The sequence below is a fragment of the Diadema antillarum genome, unplaced genomic scaffold, assembly GCF_040938485.1.
Source record: "Diadema antillarum isolate AM-2024a unplaced genomic scaffold, OU_Dant_1.0 scf00000008, whole genome shotgun sequence".
NCBI lineage: Eukaryota > Metazoa > Echinodermata > Echinoidea > Diadematoida > Diadematidae > Diadema > Diadema antillarum.
Window position 1 is genome coordinate 1,403,069 of NW_027270897.1, and position 18,863 is coordinate 1,421,931.

The 18,863-nt window shown below is 38.8% G+C and overlaps 1 protein-coding gene across 1 annotated transcript in view; it reads right to left on the reverse strand.

The window, feature by feature from the left end:
- The window catches only part of LOC139717753 (vacuolar protein sorting-associated protein 18 homolog), a 35,333-nt gene extending 16,502 nt beyond the window's left edge, over nt 1-18,831 (reverse strand). The window contains 18 exon segments of the mRNA XM_071629259.1: nt 1,347-1,579; nt 2,164-2,257; nt 3,240-3,389; nt 4,388-4,523; nt 5,830-5,955; nt 6,895-6,998; nt 7,597-7,654; nt 8,163-8,328; nt 9,114-9,212; nt 9,931-10,019; nt 10,871-10,986; nt 11,839-11,918; nt 12,506-12,590; nt 13,748-13,887; nt 15,366-15,475; nt 15,978-16,051; nt 16,221-16,329; nt 18,771-18,831. Of these exon segments, the coding sequence (XP_071485360.1) occupies nt 1,347-1,579; nt 2,164-2,257; nt 3,240-3,389; nt 4,388-4,523; nt 5,830-5,955; nt 6,895-6,998; nt 7,597-7,654; nt 8,163-8,328; nt 9,114-9,212; nt 9,931-10,019; nt 10,871-10,986; nt 11,839-11,918; nt 12,506-12,590; nt 13,748-13,887; nt 15,366-15,475; nt 15,978-16,051; nt 16,221-16,313 (1,953 nt within the window). The 5' untranslated portion in view covers nt 16,314-16,329; nt 18,771-18,831.
- Nucleotides 18,832-18,863: the final 32 nt, after the last annotated feature.

Sequence of the window (18,863 nt, forward strand, 5' to 3'; positions counted from 1 at the left end):
GACACGTTGTCATGGTAATGAGAGAATCATGGGAGCTCTTTGATCTTGGGGGGGGGGGGGGGGGGGGAGGGAGGGGTTATTCTCACATCAGTGGCCCCATTTCATACAGAAGTTGCAATGATAGCATATCTTGCTGCAACGGCAAGTGTTATGGTAATGACAAGAATGCAAATCTCACCAAGGTAAAAATATATAATACTGTAAGCAATGAACTAATTCAATCAACTGAATGTTAATTTGTTCATTTCTCCCCCCCCCCCCCCCCAATCAATATTTGAGCACAACCTTTATTACATAATGACAGAAACAATTTCAAGTGATTCACACCTGTGCCCTTTTGGCTGGGGTCATCAACCCTTCAAGTACCAATTAACTTTCAACCAGTGCCAACATGCCAATTCTCCAATGCGAGATTCAGGCGAAGATTTAAGATAGAGAATAGCTGCTGACAATCAGCCAGGATTCATATGCATTTATGCCATGACTGTCTGACAATAGCAACACAACATGAACATGGCAACTCCACTGTAAGCTAGCTGTTGTGAAAGCAGCACTCCTAAATAGTTGAGTAGACAAGAATGAGGCACATTGAGGAGTAGGTGTTGGGGTTGCCAACATCCATGTTTCAAAAGTCAGGAAAGTTCAAAAGAGGTACCATGGAGATAGATAATTATGCATTACATGGACCACAACAAGGAACACTAATTCCCAGAGCAGGAAAACTCCCATATTCTATTGCCAGGAAGTGAAGCAATAATTTAGTATTTATGAAATATTTTGAATCTAAAGAATCTTATCATGGTTTGAGAAATTTATGTAAGAACTTAGAATTATCAAGACCTCATGAAAATTTTAAGAAATGGAGTTTATCTAATAGGGGTATCAGACGATGGAATCAGCTTCCTGTATATATAAAAAATAAGTCATTTGCTGGATTTAAGATGAGTGTTTAGGTGTTAGACTGAAATGGTGTTAATTCATGAAACATATTTGAGGAATACAGATAAATGATATGTGAATATTCAGTATTTTGTTATGAATGGCCGCGGAGATGGGGGAGGGTAAACGTTTGGGATATTCTCTGTATTTTAACCAAAGTATTGTATTTTCGGGTTTGTTTGTATTTCTATTTGTTATTATATAATTTATAATGACGTATGCGTTTTTATCTGGCAGGGATCACCTGAAGAAGAGCCATGGGCTGAAGAGGGAGCTGTGGTAAAATGAAATAAACTGAACTGAACTGATCAATTCTTCTGGGAGCTTCCTAGCGATACCAGGGAGCCTAGGTTGCTACGTAGGCAGACAGACACCTGCTGTGGGGGTTTCCCCCTCCCTCCCCTCACCTGCTGCTCAGAGGGCCCACTGTCACACTGCACCAGGGAGGGGATGAGTCTCTTGGCCTCCAGCCGCTTGCCCTGCTCGATCCAGGCCGACACCAACTCGTGGGGGATGTGCTGCATCAGCACCGGCGAGAACTTGTAGAAGAGCCCCCGGCTGTCGCTGGGCTTTCGCAGCACGTCTAGCGCGGCGATGTAGTCCTCGTTCTGTATGTGGTGTCGGATGACCCTTTCAAAGTCTGCTCCAGAGAGGGAGAGAAGAATAAGACATTTTTAAGTAAATGATACATGATATGAAGAGTTTTGATGGATAATGATTTTTCTTAAATTATTAAAAAGCTATTCTCTTTTACATAATTGGTGCAACTAATCAGTTATCTTGATATTAACTTGTGATGTTCACTTTAAAGGCTTTACATCTATTGATGTACAAGTTCAAGTTGCCAATGACTTTTAGATATTGACTGGTAGCAGTTTGCCTTTGCGGTAATTTTACATTATCCATGCTATATCATCAACCCGTCCCCTCGCAGTAACAAGCAAGAAATCATGTATTAGCTGAAAGCAGTAATGTGCTCTATAACTACTTCCCTTACATACCTACCTTAGATGTTGAATACATGCATATCATGACAAAAGACACAAAAAAAAGGAGAAAAAGAATGCATTGCACTTCCACTTTTTAAGTTACTTGCAGCGTGACACCAGTCAGAACTATTCTGATATTCCAATAGGGGAAGATTGTAGATTACGATAGTTATGTGCTCCTGCGAAAGATCAATGTGACTTCAAAACTGCAGAGGTCGTAATGGCATTCACAAACCTTGCATGAGCATGGCAAAGTAGACCATGTTCTCCACATCGCCATGGCTAGCAATCAGATCGTACACTGTGTTCACATTGCTGTTCAGACATTCCTGTACAATGGAAAAGAGGATCAAGAAACGAATACAGCTAAAATGAGTCAAAACTACCATATGTTTGTCATACGGAGAGAAGCAGAGAAGCACTTGCTTCTTTTCGGCATCATATCTGTGCAGATTCTAATATATGATATCTACACACATGTAAAAAATCAATAAGGATAACAAATGTAAACATCACTTACTTGATAATGTACCATGTAAGAAAGAGTTAATAGACCACTGCCATCACCACCACCACCAATGCCAACACCAATATCACTCCCACCACCATCACCATAACCACTATCAACACTACCACAACCTGCACCACCATCACCACCACTTAAACTACATCACCATAACCTGCAACCACCATCGCCACCACTTCAACCGCAATCATCACAACAGTTATCAACCACTACCACCACCATCACTTCGACCACCATCATTACAACCACTATCAACACTACCATCACTACCAAAATCATCACTACCAAAAGCACAGCCCAGCACAACCAATACCACAACTACCACCACCATTGCAACCAACACTACCACCTGACAAAAGAAAATCAAAATGCCCCAAACCCAATTTAATCTGAGATTGAGATGGAGAGCTTAAAGGGGAAGGCTAGTAACTGATCAGTGGGAATCAGTGGAAATGCTGGGAGATGATTGTTCCAATCCTTATGGGATTCATTCAAGAGTTCATTGTATATCTATTGCTGTGTGAAAATGATTTGCTTCAGAACGGTCTCATATTCAAGTAATGTGCAGATTAATGCCCCGTCACTGACCAGGGACACTAACCTGGAAGCATTAAACTGCACATTACTTGAATATGAGACCATTCTGAAGCAAATCATTTTCACACAACAATAGATATACAATGAACTCTTGAATGAATCCCATAAGGATTGGAACAATCATCTCCCAGCATTTCCACTGATTCCCACTGATCAGTTACTAGCCTTCCCCTTTAAGCCCAGCTTACCATAACTCTGGTGGTTGCCAAGAATCTCTGGAACTCGTCCTGCTGTTCTCGGAATCTCTCCTGATTCTCCCCTTTACCCCTTAGTGCCCCCAACTGGTTCAGGTTCAGTTCTATCAGCCACATCACCAGCATCGTCAGCTGTGTCTTGTCCTAGAAATGAAGAAACGGAGCACAGAAATCAAGGGAATGAGCATTTCCTACCGTGCAGAGATATGATTTATATTAAAACTCAGCATCTGTTTATAAGACATCACAAGTATGGATGAAACATGCAGCTCAACCTCTTTAATTTTCATACATATTTACAAAAAGGGGCACAATCCAGCTTTCTTCTCGGTACTGTCTCGCGTCTTACAGTGTATACGTGTGGGTAATTTAATGTGTGTACGAACGTGTTGTCCTTGTCATATTTTCCCGGTACACGTGGTTCAGTGAGCAGTGTCCGGGCACTAGCATTGGTATTCTATATTTTTTCCCAACCGGTGTATCTCAAAATAATTACATGTATATTGTTATAGAATAGTATATAATTTACTCATTATTTGTCTAGCGATCCACGTCCGACAAGCTATGCTTTTTAGTGGATCACTATTTTCCATAATCGAATTTATTTTCCGCTCGCCCACGAAGTATTTATACAGTGTTTTCCTAAATATTGTACATGTTATAATTATGTTGTTCTATAATATGTCTCGTATATATATTACATGAATCTTATGCAACGTTTGAACAATATTTCATCACATGTATACTTTGTACTATGTTTTTTGATTTTCGATGATTGGAAATAAACTATGATTGAATTGAATTGAATTCTTTTTCTGACTAAGATTCAATCAAGTTTTAGAGAAGTGAACGTTTCAACAATATTTGTAATTTTCTACAAGAGGAGCAATATTTTATATCAAAATGAATAATATAATATTACTTCAGCACATATTTACATGGTCCTGCCCACTAAGGGATGGACTTAAATGTTAACATAACATCTGTCCCTTCACAAACATTCTGTGAAAAAAAAAAATTGTGTAAAAAGGTGTGTTGCACAGGTTTCTTCTTTAATTTGCACCAGTTACATACAAAAGCGACTTGGGGGAACAAATACTGTTCAGAAATGATGCAAGGAACGACCAACTTAGAACACACACCTCAGTCTTCAGCGCACCCAGCTTTTTCATGAGGAAGACCTTGAGGGCATCTGTCTGTTTCGCCTCGATGAACTTGAGCGAGATCTCCTCAAAGGACTTCTCCGTCATGGCATAGTAGATGGCGCTCTTCTCATACCTTGGAGAAAAATGGATGCACTGTGCAGAGCAAAACCCTTCCAAACTCTTCCATATACAGGTACGATTCAGAGTGCCATTTTCATTGACTTTATGGCAAAGATTTTGAAGCATACTCGTAAACTTAGTATTAAATTAGGTATCAATACTACACAGCTTATTGAGTCAAAGTCAAAGTCTCTCCAAAGGAGTTTGATGTTGGCACAGACATAATCTACCCTAAAAAGCAAAAAAAAAAAAAAGAAGAAAAATTTTACAAAAATGGAAATACAATAAATGTGACCCGCTACAACAAAAGGGTCCTAAAGTCGCGCACGGTCAAAGCCGTGAACATCGAGTTTGAAGTCAGAGCATCAAAATTGGTCAAAACTTATGATTTTCTGATTTTGACATATTATTGTAGTCTGACATATCTTCTATCATCTGTCGAAATTTTGAAGCAAAATGGTGAAAGGAAAGACCAAAAAATAGCATTTTTCTGGGCCATGTTTTTTGGCATTTCAACGAAGCAGAAACTGGTTCCAAAATTTGGATTGAACGCCACAGATAGACTCCGCCCCTAACAACGACCAGAGTGATCTCATTGGTCAGTTTGCTGCTTGCCGCTAACCGAAGCGTGAAGCTCACACACTGCCCAGTCGATTGGTGCGTGCAGGCGGGGTGCGCTATGCCCAGCCGCTTCTCCTGGCATCCTGGTCACTGATTGGTCGGAGAGGAGACCGCCGACGCTGTGCTTGAATGAGCATTTCGGGAGTTGCTAGGGCTTGCCTTCTATTGTCCGGAGTTGAAAACTGACTTGCGTGTCCCTTGATCGCGATTGCGTCGCAAGGAAAACTTTTAGGGTGCTTTTCTCGAAACAGTGATTTCCCAGACGTCTCGACATGCTCTCTTTTAAACATCGATATCTCCACAGCCGATTAGTTTTATAAGATGTGTTATATATCAATTTAAAGCAGAATATTAGGAAATTATGCCATGCAATTTTCAAATAATTGACCTCGCCCGACTTTAGGATCATTTTGTCGTAGCGGGTCACAAATTGTGATCATATCCTCAATCATTAATCTTTTGCCAATTGAATCTCTGAATACTCAATGCAAGTCATAAAACATTTTTCAAGTGAACTCACTTCAAATAGCACATGAGTAATGTGAATAGAAAGAATTTTTGCAGAGACCATTGCAAATGCATCGCGTGGCCCCTCAGAATGCACTGGCAGAGATTCTGATTGCTTGGATAAGCAATGATATTTGATGAGCAAAATTAATCCTCAAACAGATCTCAGTGAAGGAGAAAGAGGAGCTCACTTTCTGTTGTCAAAGAAGTGCTCAGCCTGTCTGCTCATGACTTGGTCCAGGTGGGCGGGGTTGTCCTGTACAAACTCTTTGGCTCGATCAAAGTCTCCTTTGTCCAGGTAGATCCTCCACACATCTCTACAGGGGAACAATGAACAAGATTAGAGCTGGTTGACTTGATGGCTGTGTTTGTTGTAATCGTTTTTTGGTATTAACCATTGTTTGCTTTTTGGTTTGTTTCTGAAAGCAGCAGCTTCCAGTGAACAAAACAATGAAGGGGAGTTTCACACAGACATGAACTTTTAATGACGTAAGTGGTGGTAGAAGTAGAGACTTGTACAATTAACAAAGACAGTACTGCAATAGTATTACTACTTTTGTAAACATAGCTAAGCTAGTTGTAGCATTGTGGTACTTCACAGCTTTCAGCACATCTAAATGTCCCTATTATCATCCTTTTTATAACTGTGACAATCACTGTCATAATAAACACTATTACTGTTATCAGCATCCATAAGATTAATGGTTAAGATGAAAATGTTGATCAGTATTATTTTCTCAGGTAGCACACAGCCTTATAGTTGAAAAATTACCACAATAATCGTTATTATACTATCATTTATTCTCAACATCATCAACATCATCACTTTCATTACTATTGTTATCATCATCACTACATTCATTGATATTTGGCAACATCTGGAGAAATACAATCAAAGGAGACACATTACCTTCATTACATTTCATAATAATTAATTGTATCATATATAATGCAAATAGTCTCAGGCTAAGGCATGCCTGGATGGGCTGCCTGGTTATGGAGAAAATTAGCTACATGTGAATCACTCTGACCAAGGGGTCTCCTTCCCCATGCAGCCGATAGCTCGGTTACATTTGATAGAAAGGTATCACAGTATAAAATCATCTTAGACATGGAGTACCATTTCTAGGAGCATCTTTACATGAATATTTGATGGCATGGGAAGAGGATGTTGTTCCAATACATAACGGTATGTAAATCGTTACGACAACACTCAGTTTTGCCTGCTATGGATGAAAAAGATTTTTGAAACACACCTTGCTTCTTTCACCACTTTGTACATGAAGACAGACTGGTCAGTGTAGGTCCATATTGTACCCTTCATTCTGTCACGACACATGCCAATCAGCCGACCAAACCTCTGCAAAGACAAACATGTAAAGAGATGATAAAACAAGCCTCAAATATACCAAAGTAAAAGACTTATGAGATCAGTGATGACTACTAAAGTGGAATACAGAGTATCACAATGCTGAATTTCTGTTACACACATAACAATATGTTCTCAGTCATACCTTTACAGTTGTGGGAATAATACTCTTCAAACTCACTGACACAGTAATTCCACCATCTAACTCTGAGGGCATCACTTAAACATATACGATATACTCACAGTGATATGTGAAATGAAATATTTAACTTTCAACCTTAGCTTTATTACCATCATAACCACTTTTGACATATCTTACACACATTCTTGTATTATCAACTTGGTAAGTGAAGGAAAAAAGTACAATGTAATAACTTTCAACCTAAGCTTACCATCATAACTACTTCTGACATACATTATCTTACACACATTCTAAAACCTTGGCATGTAAAACGAAAAAAGTAGGTAATAATCCTTGTGGATCATGCAAGACTATTCTGAGTAAAAAAAAAAGAGTAAAAAAAACACAACAAAAATGCAGTTAGAAGACTTCAAATTACAGAAGAGCACAAACACAAAACCAACTTACCGGTTGAAAGACATCTTCGTCAATGAGTTGTTCGTTCAAGACACATAGAATCTTCACCCTTTGGAATTGAGATGACAAGACAGCATTGTTTATTTGGAAAAGTGGATTCATATTTTAAGTAAAAGGCATACTGTAAATGAGGTATAAAACTACACAATGCATCACATACATTCAATCATCAGACATTGAGAGCTCTGCTGACATCTCAAATTAGTAATAGACAGTTGTGTTAAAACATAGCATACACATTGCTATTCAGTTGAATGTCGAAACAAGATAGAAGCTAGCATTAATTGTAACCATCCTGCCATGTATACATTCATTCAGTATAAAACCTCTTCTCCTTCTCTTAAGACCATGAGGTGAGTTCATGAACATCACAGGCTTTGGAGAGTACTGTAATTATTTGGCAGTCTGAGACGATTCAAATTCATGAAATTCTTCCGTCGAGATGCTTTCATTGCAACTGATTGACAAATTGCCCTAGATCGACGTAGATAAGTACTTATTTACGTCGATGTAAGGCAATTTGTCAATCTGTCTGAGACGATATACGAAATTCTGACCTGTCTTGGAAGAGGAGCAAGACGTGGAACTCGGTGAGAATGATGGCGATCGGCCTCATGAAGGGTTCCTGGTCCCTGACCGGGTATGGCAGCAGCCGACTGTCCTTGGTCAGATTGTCCCGAGACTGCCCGCTGAAGTCAAAGCCACCAAAGTACACGCCTGGTCCTGTGGATGCAACGAGAGAGCAGGAGAGATGTGACAGAGTGCAGCAATTTTAGAAATGATATTGTGGGCAGACGGAGCAAGGAGCCATCAACAGGATAATTTGAAAATATTTGCCACTTGTAAATGGAGAAATATTCCCCCACATTATGAAATACAAAAAGATTTTGAAAGGAGCTTTAAAAAATGACATAGACAAAGTAAGAAAGTTGACTACAGTAAAAAAGCAGTTGGAAAAGAACCTGTCAGGTATTCATGCACATGCATTTAGCATTTGACAACCAACTAACTAACCAACCAATCAACAAATTGACAAAGAAACAAATGACTTGATACAATTGAGAACTGCAGTTTGGCACGGTATATCTGTTTGAGGCAGCATAGAAAAAACACCCCAACAACTTCCTACATGCCATCTGCCATGCACGCTGAAGAATGAACATCATTCTTACACAATCCCTTTAAAAATGAATACGGTTACATATAAGTAATACCTCTAACTTACTAAGAGCCAACCATGGGGATCTGTGATAATTTTGCCCATTGTTGCAGAATTTGTGGACACAAGGGAGCTGGCGGTGATCCTAGATGCTTCAAAAGGGCTCACAATAAGATCAAACAACAAACCACTATTCCTTTCTTTTTTTCTTTTTTTCTTTCTTTTTTTTTTTTGGGGGGGGGGAAGTGGTTGTAGTAGAATAGTCTCATAGTAAGGTGGGGGTATAACGTAGGTCTGACATGACCGCGCAACATGATAACATGCAGAAAGTGAGAAGAAAAGGGTTAACCTGTCATCCAAGCAAATGTTGCTGGCAGTCCTCGAGATTTCTGGCAGTACTGCTCCAGTTTGCTGTAGCCAAAGTTGCCAGGGAGTTCCAAGAAGCTCGCTGTAAGAAAAGGACACATAAATATCACATGCAGCACTTCATTGACACCTACCAGAAATTTCAATGTTCAACAAGAAATATCATATGGAAGATAGAAATGATATTTCTTTATGTACCTGATTCGGGGTTAATAGCAATCATTGGCTCGAATTCACGAAGGTAGTTAAAACTTAGACCATGGTACAAATTTAGACAAAGGGCTAAACTAAGCATGAAAAAAGCGCACCTTTGATATGCAAGTATCAACACACGTTTCTTACTGGACGTCTGTTGGCTTATGCAATCTGTCAATTGTATTTACGCAGAAGACATTTGCATAAACCATGGTTTAGATTTAAACCACCTTTATGAATTCGGACCATTCAGTTTAAGATATACATTTTTGGGAGTAGATCAAAATAATTCTCTGACTTGTGTACTTGCGATATAACTGTGATAAGAATCAGGAGTCTTCTGACTATTACACGGTCACAATACCACAGCTGATGATAGCTGATACTGACAGCTAATAAATTGTGTTCAGTTGATGTTCCTTACTATTGTCATAGCTTACAACCTTGTTCCACAAGATGAAAATGGTAATGTTCTGACTTTTGTTCTGCAGGTTTCATGCAATGATATATGTTCTCTATCTAACCAGTATTTACACACATGTATATCTGATGTATGGAATTAAACACCTACATTAAAATACATGGGGTTCACAAGTTATACTCACGTGTGATCTCTTCATACTTCTGGAACACATTCAGAAAGATGGGACTTTCCGCCTGAGCTGGCACTGTGCCAATAAATTGATAGAGGCGACTGAAGGGAATCAAACATAAAATGGAAACGGTCATGTGACTTCTTGCAACTCAGTGGATGCTTCCTTTTTAGATCCCACAAGAATGCACAGAGTACTTACAGTATATATTTATTCAACCACTTATTCATTCATTAGGGTTGAAATATATGTATGAGGAAGTTCCCCTGTGCTAACCTTAGCTAGCTGTAGCAAATTCTCAGAATTTTCCAACCAATTTGTCTGACAATTAGAGCTGAAACTGAGAGCATCAGGTATGACAGCACACAGCAAACGAATTCATCTTTAAATTTGTCTCAGATAGGGGTAGGACTGATGGAGTAACTGCTACGTGGACACCAGGATTTGATGTTATCATTATCATGCACACCCAATGGCTGCCAACATTCACACATCAAACTATGATGAGATTTCACAGAGCAATCAGAAAGATACTTGTGTGTTTCTACAAGCATCTCAGTGGGAAAAAGTATTTCCCAAATCACAGAGATTTTTATATCCTCATCTCAGGACATGAGAAGATATACAAGTTTTCAGGAAGCCTCCTGCAGAATCAGGCAGACTTTGCAGCTCTACAAATGAGCTCTCATCTTATGCTACAATATAGTAAACCTGTTCTTACACAATATTCCCAGGGATATTTCACCCATGAGAAGTACATTTGATGTACAGGAGGGACAGATACTCACGCAGAAATCAAAGTTATGCCGTGCTAGGATATTCAGTGCATGTACAGATTGAAAAGGATCACTCTGGCAGATGAAATGAGCAATGAAGACTCACATCACATCGATGGCAATTTAGAAGTACATTGAACAATTAAGCAAGAAGCATGCAACATCACCCAACCTACCCAGGAGTGGTTGCCATGACAAAGATTCTAGCCCCCTCGTTCTGTTTGGATGCAGGGATCCGCTCCACCTCAATGGCGGTCACAGGCACGGTGCCCTCCTTCCCTAGGTTGAAGACCTTCAAGGATGATATACCATTGGGCAGTTAACCCAGAATATAGGACATTCACACGATAAGAATTGGTTCCATACAGGTGTAATATGACACCATCAAAGATCCTGACACTTGGCCGATGAAAGATGGCGCCACCTTGTAAAGGCTATTGTACTTCCAGTGGTATCCCCAGACGTGCATATAATTAAGTGCCGATAACATTATCATGTAGCTGTTTCTTGTTTGTTTGTAATGACTATCCAAATACCAAATGATAAGCAATCTTCTCCTCTAAAGACTGTTGTCATGTCATGCTTTGTACACTGACAGAAATCAATATCATAAAAAAAAAGAGAAAATCATCGTAACAAAATGGAACTTGCTGCTGATGGAAAACAGGTATGCCACATACACTGTAGTAAATCTTTTAGAAATTAAAGACAACAGTCTAAATGGATGCTATAGTTTTGGTTGAGATGGAAATTCAGGTTTTGACTTTTTCTGAGATAATTGGAAACTTCTCATATGAACTTGTAAAGAGCATACCGGTACTGTTCTAAGAGGAATTGAAGTTTACTTGATGAAAAATCAGTTTTGAAATGGCTTAGATACACACAAACAAGAGGTCCTAATAAAAGGTGGTTCCCACCTTTAATTGGGACTGCTTTGTTTTATACTTTGTTTCTTGATATCTCAGCCATTTCAAAACCAATTTTCATCAAATAAACTTTAAATTCCTCTTAGAATTGTATGCTCTTTCATGTTTCATATAAATGGTCTTTAATCATCTTGTAAAAAGTTAAAACCTGAATCCACTTCTCAGACAAAACTACACCATCCCTGTGGAAAGTGACATCCACTTCTTTTTCCACTCACTTGTTTGAAGTATTGATCCAAACTCTGGTGGAAGAATCGACTATCTTCCCCAGCCTGAATCTCTGCTTCATAGATGAGACCTATTGGAAATGAACACAGAGGAGAGTCAGAAATACTGTAAAACCCCAAAATTTTTGCGCGCTTGAAATTTTAACAAATTTCCGAGCCAAGATTTGTGAAGTTAAAATGCACACAAAAGTCCATGTCAACACTATATATGTATTGAATGCCAGTGCCAATTTGTGAAATTTTCATGCCGAGAAAAAGGCTGTCGGCTCCAACTGTCCAGGGCCCTGTTTTATAAAAAGATAAAATTGATTTTAAATTTCCTTACCACACAGGCCGACATAGACTTACAGTTGAAATCAACTATACAATCAATTTTAACTCTTCATAAAACAGGGCCCAGGTGCAGTGTTTTAACTTTTCAATTACCATATTGCACCCATACTATCTTGTGCTTACCCTTGAAAGAACAGTCCATTGTAAGAAAAAGGCACACACACACACAACACTTTTCTGTCCTTCATGACTATCTGCAGTATCAAATTTTTCATATCAATGAAACCCTTCATTTTTTTTAAATTCCTTATAATCAGGGTCCTTTTGTGAAACACAGTCAGAATAATCCTACTGTTGATGTCATCTGCCCAGAAGGGCTCCTTACCTTGGCTTGTTCCCAGGAGAATCTCTGATGTTGATGACTCATTGGTATTGGACTTATTCCATCCCACAGAATCAATGAGGTGACCCTTTACAGAGAAACACACCAAAAGAGACTAATCATTTTTTCTTCTCTTTTTGAATTTAGTAAGAAATAAAAACCTTCTTGTGAATCCCTACCATAAAATAAATGTGATATGCATAAAGTAATCTCGATGCTATCTGCATGGTAGGTCAAATTAGAACTCGTATCATATTTGGAGTATTTATGAAACCTGCAATAAAGCACATTATTCAAATAGAGAAAGCATCTTAGAAACAGAAACTCGCAAATTGAAAGGAAGAGAATGTATTATAAGAAAATGACACACATTCACTGTTTCTTCGACAGATCTTTATTGTTGCCTTAATTATCAAGTTGTAAAAAATGAATAAAAATGCAGAAAAAACTGCATAAAATAACTATAGAAGCACCCGGAGAGTGCAGACCTCCGCCAAGCAGCTCATTTCCACCCATAAATGCATGCTGAAAATCGCCCAACTTCCCAGTGACAAAGAAGCTTTTGTTTACCTCATCAGCTTCCTGCATGCTGTGCAGCGCCTCGAGCAGAGCACGCGCTTTAGTGTGCGTATGCAAACCTCAAGTACGCGCAGCTTGAACTGCCAAGTTCATTGACCCTATTTGCCAAAAGATAGAAAAATCTTTCCAAAATTTATAAAGATTCTCAAATCACTACAATAATTTAATATGTTCCTTGTGCCATTATCAAGTTTTTCTGCAAGTTTCATCAAAATCTGTTCACAATTTTGAGTTATTTTGCACATAGACAAACAAACCAACACTGATAAAAACATAATCTCCTTGGCGGATGTAATAAAGATAAGTAAAAACTAAGCTCTTTATTTTGTCCTTTCTGAACCATTAAGCATCTAGAGCATGGTCAAGGTACTACTCTCCCAATGTTGGTCAAATTTGGAATTTGGATCGATGATTCTTGAAAAAAAAAAACGATGCCAACCTTGAAGAATCATTTATCATTTGAATAAGTAAAATGATTTGTACCACTGAACAGGCATGAACAAGGAATGTGTGCTTCTGGCAGGTGTTCTCATATTTCCATGAATTATACTCACTTACATTACTGCAGCAAAACACTTTTAAACTACATACAAGAACATTACGATTTACGGGTCATTTCTACATGAGGCAGCTACCTCTTCCACCATGGTAAATGGCAAGCTTTACCTTGCACTTTGTGAGATTCCTGCACTTCCTGCTGTTCCTGGAGAGGGAGAGGACCTCCTGGCCCTCAGTGCTGATCAGGAGGTGACGCCCCGTGGGGTCCAGGAAGAGGCGATGGATCCGGTCCTCTCCTACTTTTACCTCTGTGGGCACCAAATGGCAAACGAGAAAAGGTTTCTACTTCTTATTCAATCTTCTTTGACAAAGTGAAGCATATGTTTCTGTCTCCTGCTCCATGTGTTATGGTTTCACACTACTACAGACAAATTAAAATAATCAATTTAAGCATAGATGATGAGTTTCTTACATTTGCTTCAACTCCGTTGAAAAGGTGGATATTAAAGGACAAGTTCACCTTCATAAACATAAGGATTGAGAGAATGTAGCAATATTAGTAGAACACATCATTGAAAGTTTGAGGAAAATCAGACAATCCGTTCAAAAGTTATGAATTTTTGAAGTTTTTGTGCAGTACCCGCTGGATGAGAAGACTACTGCAGTGTATGAATAACTTAGATGTCACATGCGTACAACAATATAAGGAAAATATAAAGAGAATTTCACAAAATTCCATCTTTTGAAAAAAGTACACATTCCCCTGACTTGTTACCGACAAATGTTATGGGTAATATTATTCCCCCTGCATTTAGAAAGAGGCAAGTCAAGTGCTCTTTTATTATGCGAAAAAAGTGAAAATACGTTGAATTTTCTTTTACATTTTCTTTATACTGTTGTACGCATATGACTCACAAGCTGTAGTAGTCTCCTCATCCAGCGGTTCCAACACAAAAATTTAAAAAATTCATAACTTCTGCATCGATTGTCCAATTTTCCTCAAACTTTCACTGATGTGTTCTACTAATATTGTTGCATTTTCTCAATCCTTACGTTTATGAAGGTGAACTTGTCCTTTAAAAAAAAATGAGATATAAGACATGAGTTGAATGCTATCATATATGTGGTGATCTACTTAGAAAAACCACACATCTTCTATCATATATATGGTCATATACTCAAAGAAATTGCAATTTTATCAGGGAAATTCATGTGTAGGCTATAATGTCACTCAGCATTTTACTCTGTATCCTCTCTCTAGAAAGTTCAATTGCAAAAATCAAGGGACATCCACACAAAAATTTCCTACTCTATAGTAGGTCAACAAAATGACAAAACCTGCCAAAGGATTTAACCCTTGAAATGGACCAAAAATGGTAATTATATGAGTTTATTTCAAAGGTAGTTATTATGTTTCTTTGATGTTTTTTTCTACATATATTTGTACGTCAACAGGTATATAAAATATTACTCTCACAATTTTTCGAGTATTAAAGTCATGATTCATTGTGTGACCAATGTAAGCATATCAGTGCAAATAATGCTTGCAAAGTGAAATAGCCCCCTCCTGCTTCATTCTTATATGACCATCACATCTTACTCCCAAATGTGTATTCTTATCTGTAATCCTGTAAACTGGCAACAATGGTGTCAATCTACCCTAATGACTCAATATTTTGCCATCTTTGTAGACTAAAATCACAGTGTAAAATTCAAACAGCCTTCATGAATATGAGCTTATTTCATGTGTAACAGTGTTAATCAATTTGGGGACAACATCACTCACCATCGGGCTGGTCTGGATGTTCTCTATCGATCCTGAGCAGCTGGTTGTCCCTCATGGCTATGATGAGGATGTTGTTGTTCACTGCCATGTGAGTGATTGGCTTGGGTGGCCTGTGATGCAAGCAGGAGAAAAGACAGGCAACTTTTATACGGCAAGTTTGCAGTGTTCACAGTGACCTCATCAAACACACCAGCCACAATACTGTCTTTAACATTCACTTACACATGTTATGACTTAATACTAGATAGGAATTAAGGCTTCATTTTGTATCTTACATGCGTGCATTCTAATATGCTGAGAGTAAAAACAATGTATCAAAGATCATACAGTAAAGCAATGGTTACTGTAATGATTACTGCATACTCATGCTTTACACAAATATTGTAGAAAGATGTCATCATTTAATGCTTTCTAAAATGTTACTGTGCAGAAAACATTGAATAAAGTACAGTTGCCCTACTTTTCACATCCTGTAAATGTCTTTACAACTAACCATGGCACTTTCATTGCACCAAACCAAGAATAACCTTTTTTTAAAGGTTCATTATTAATCAGGTGAAGGCAAGATGAGCTCTAACAAAAACCAACTCTACACATTATTTCGATACTTACGTGAAATTTATTCTATTTTTGGTAAATATCCTCACATCTTCCTCCATCGTAGCTGTCACATATCCAGAGGATACCTGAAGAAAGTAGCACAGAAGCAAACACTCAAATTTAATAGTGAAAATTTCATATACAAGTATACCAGCTGGTGGTGACTATTGAGAATGATACCACAAACATTGTTTTACAACTTCTCCCATTCATATTGCCATGTTTTCAGTTCTTTGACTTTTTTTTTAGTCTTACCGGAGCAGCTGAAGTCTCTCTCAGCACAGGCTGTCGTACGCTGGATGACTCCCGGGCCGTGGCCTGCTCATATTGGTCAAACAGGGACGCCATGCTGGTTGCTGGCCTCCTGTGCAAAAAGTGGTGAAGAAAGAAATATAGAGCGAGTGAGAGATTTTAATTACACTTACAGGAAAGCAAAGAGACTGGTATGAAACAAAATTTGGGGACAGTCTCTCTGATCATTTCCTGTTGCCTCAAATAAATAAGAACCATTCCAGACTATGTCTGTGAGTCAAAAAGCATCTTAAGTAATTGAAAATGAAATATCAACTTCTAAATGAAGTCAGTAAATGTTTATTGATGAATTTTTTCATACCTTTCAGACATTTTACACTTTTAAGTTTACCATTGGTGATGTTAATGTGGTGGTTCTACTTATGGACATATCAAGGACCTTCGCTAGAATATCAAGATAGTGAAAGCAACAACCACTCTAAACCCAGGGCTATCCACCGTCTCCACTATGGGAATGCCCTGAGTGTATAGTGCACCCAAAGGTTATGTCTTTGATGCTTACATTGTATATAGGCAATATATATAATTATAAATATACAATTATATTGGCTAGCATATGCACAAAGGGTCCAAATCACTTATTTCACGCAGTTGAAGTGGAGAAATTTCATGGCGGTGTACATAAATTTGGACAGTTAGAGACTGCTAGACTAATCGCATTGGGCTTGAAGCCCTGAACAAAATTTCACTCATCATCTGTAGAGTGTACAAATTAAATTGCACAATAGGCCCCACTGCAGTGCGCGTGCATCCATGCATTTGGTTAGGTAAGTTTTCGGGTTAGGGTTTCACCTCGGCATAATATATCCAGTTTTGGACGTTGCTGAGTATCCACGTAGAAGTAGAAGTAGAAGTAGGGTTAGGTAAGGGTTGTATAAACCTACAGTTAAATTAGTCAAGCTGAAGGGAAATTGGGAAGTCTTTCTAAGAATACTAAAAAAGGAAGAAAGAAGAGAACAAAAAAAAGGAAAGAAAGGAGTACAACAAAAGATGCTATTCTGCAGAAATCAGCCCCACTGCTGTATCAAGGGTAATGTAGGCCTAAACACCTTTTAGTGGGGCCGCATTCACAAGTAGTATACTACTGTGAAAGAAAGCCCCAATGCTGTGCTTACCTTATCGTCGCTGGGGTGACAAGACCTTGTATCTGCAATTTTGGTGAAAATGTCTTTTTTTGATCAATGGTCAAATAATCGGTTAAGTGATGTCCTGTTCAAATCCTAAGCGTCTTACCCAAAAAATGAAGCCACCACGGGATGTCCAAGGAAAGGCTATCCCATTCGCTACAGTGCTTTGGCCGCCATGTTTTTTGGCTCTCCTGAACATTTGACATTTTGTAGATACGAGGTCTTGTCGCCCCAGCGACATTATGTAAAGTTGAACGCCACACACTACACAGTGTTGTGGACTAGCTATGACTGCATGCTGAGTGGGGCTGAATCCGTACAAGAGTAAATATAGCAAGAAAGCAGCCGTATAAATAATAAACTCAGGCAGCTGGGGTCTATTTCACGAGTAGATCATTGATTGGTTCTATGCCAATAATTCAATTTTGACAGCTTAATTTTAATCAAAACACCGACACACAACATTCTCACTATGATAGATTTGCAAGTTTACTCCACCAGGATCCTTCCTACACAGCTCAGCCCGAATGCTTTTCGTTCAGGCTGGCTGTGGATGTGGAACTGTGAGCAGTGTTGTTGTTGTTCTTTTAGATTTCTGGAGCTCTCTGCCGGGTGGGCAATTTGCTCAAAAAAATATAATTATTCAAATATACCCTTAAATTCAACCATAAAAACCTACACTACTTCTAATTATTTACAAAAAATTAATCACATTTATTTTTGATATTTACAAGTGATATATTTACATAGGAAGGAAAGGGGACAGGGTTTTGGAAATGATGTCACTTGCCTACTCCTGCACCGAGAAATGCGCCGGTGATGTCTTGGCCTTTCCCGGGGGCAGGCGCCTCTAGTTGTCTTATCGGCCTTGCCCTAGGTGTTCAGTTATGAGGTTTAGCCTAGTAGGCAGAGACATCGTGGAAGAGAAGGGATGATAGAAGAATAGCGAAAAGGGTGAGGACAGAACAAAGAAAACAGACAGCTAGGGGGGTGGAGGGTGCTGAGCTCCTCTCTCTGACATAGGGTCAGCCCGTTACCAGTGTTGTGTTGTGTTGTTTGTTGTGAGCAGTGCCAGTGGAACTGCGGGTATATTTAGCCCAAAAGCTTCGCGTCCTGGGCTGCTCGCAGTTTAATAATTCAGCCTAGCAAGCAAGCGCAAGCAGCATGCAGTACGAATATCCACACTTGACAAACAATGACAAATTTAATAATACATGGGACCACAATATCGGCTCACCCACCAGTGGAATAGAATTATAGAAGGCACATTCTCTTTTATTATTTGCACTACACACACGCACACAAAACTGAGCTAGGAAACAATGAATATTACTCAGTATTTAACGTTTTCTTTCTTTGTACATACCCCTTTTTTCAGATTTCTGACGTAAAAATCAACGCCCGGCTTGCTGCGGCCAACACACACCCCTTCTCTCGTGTAATCGATGAGATGGATTGG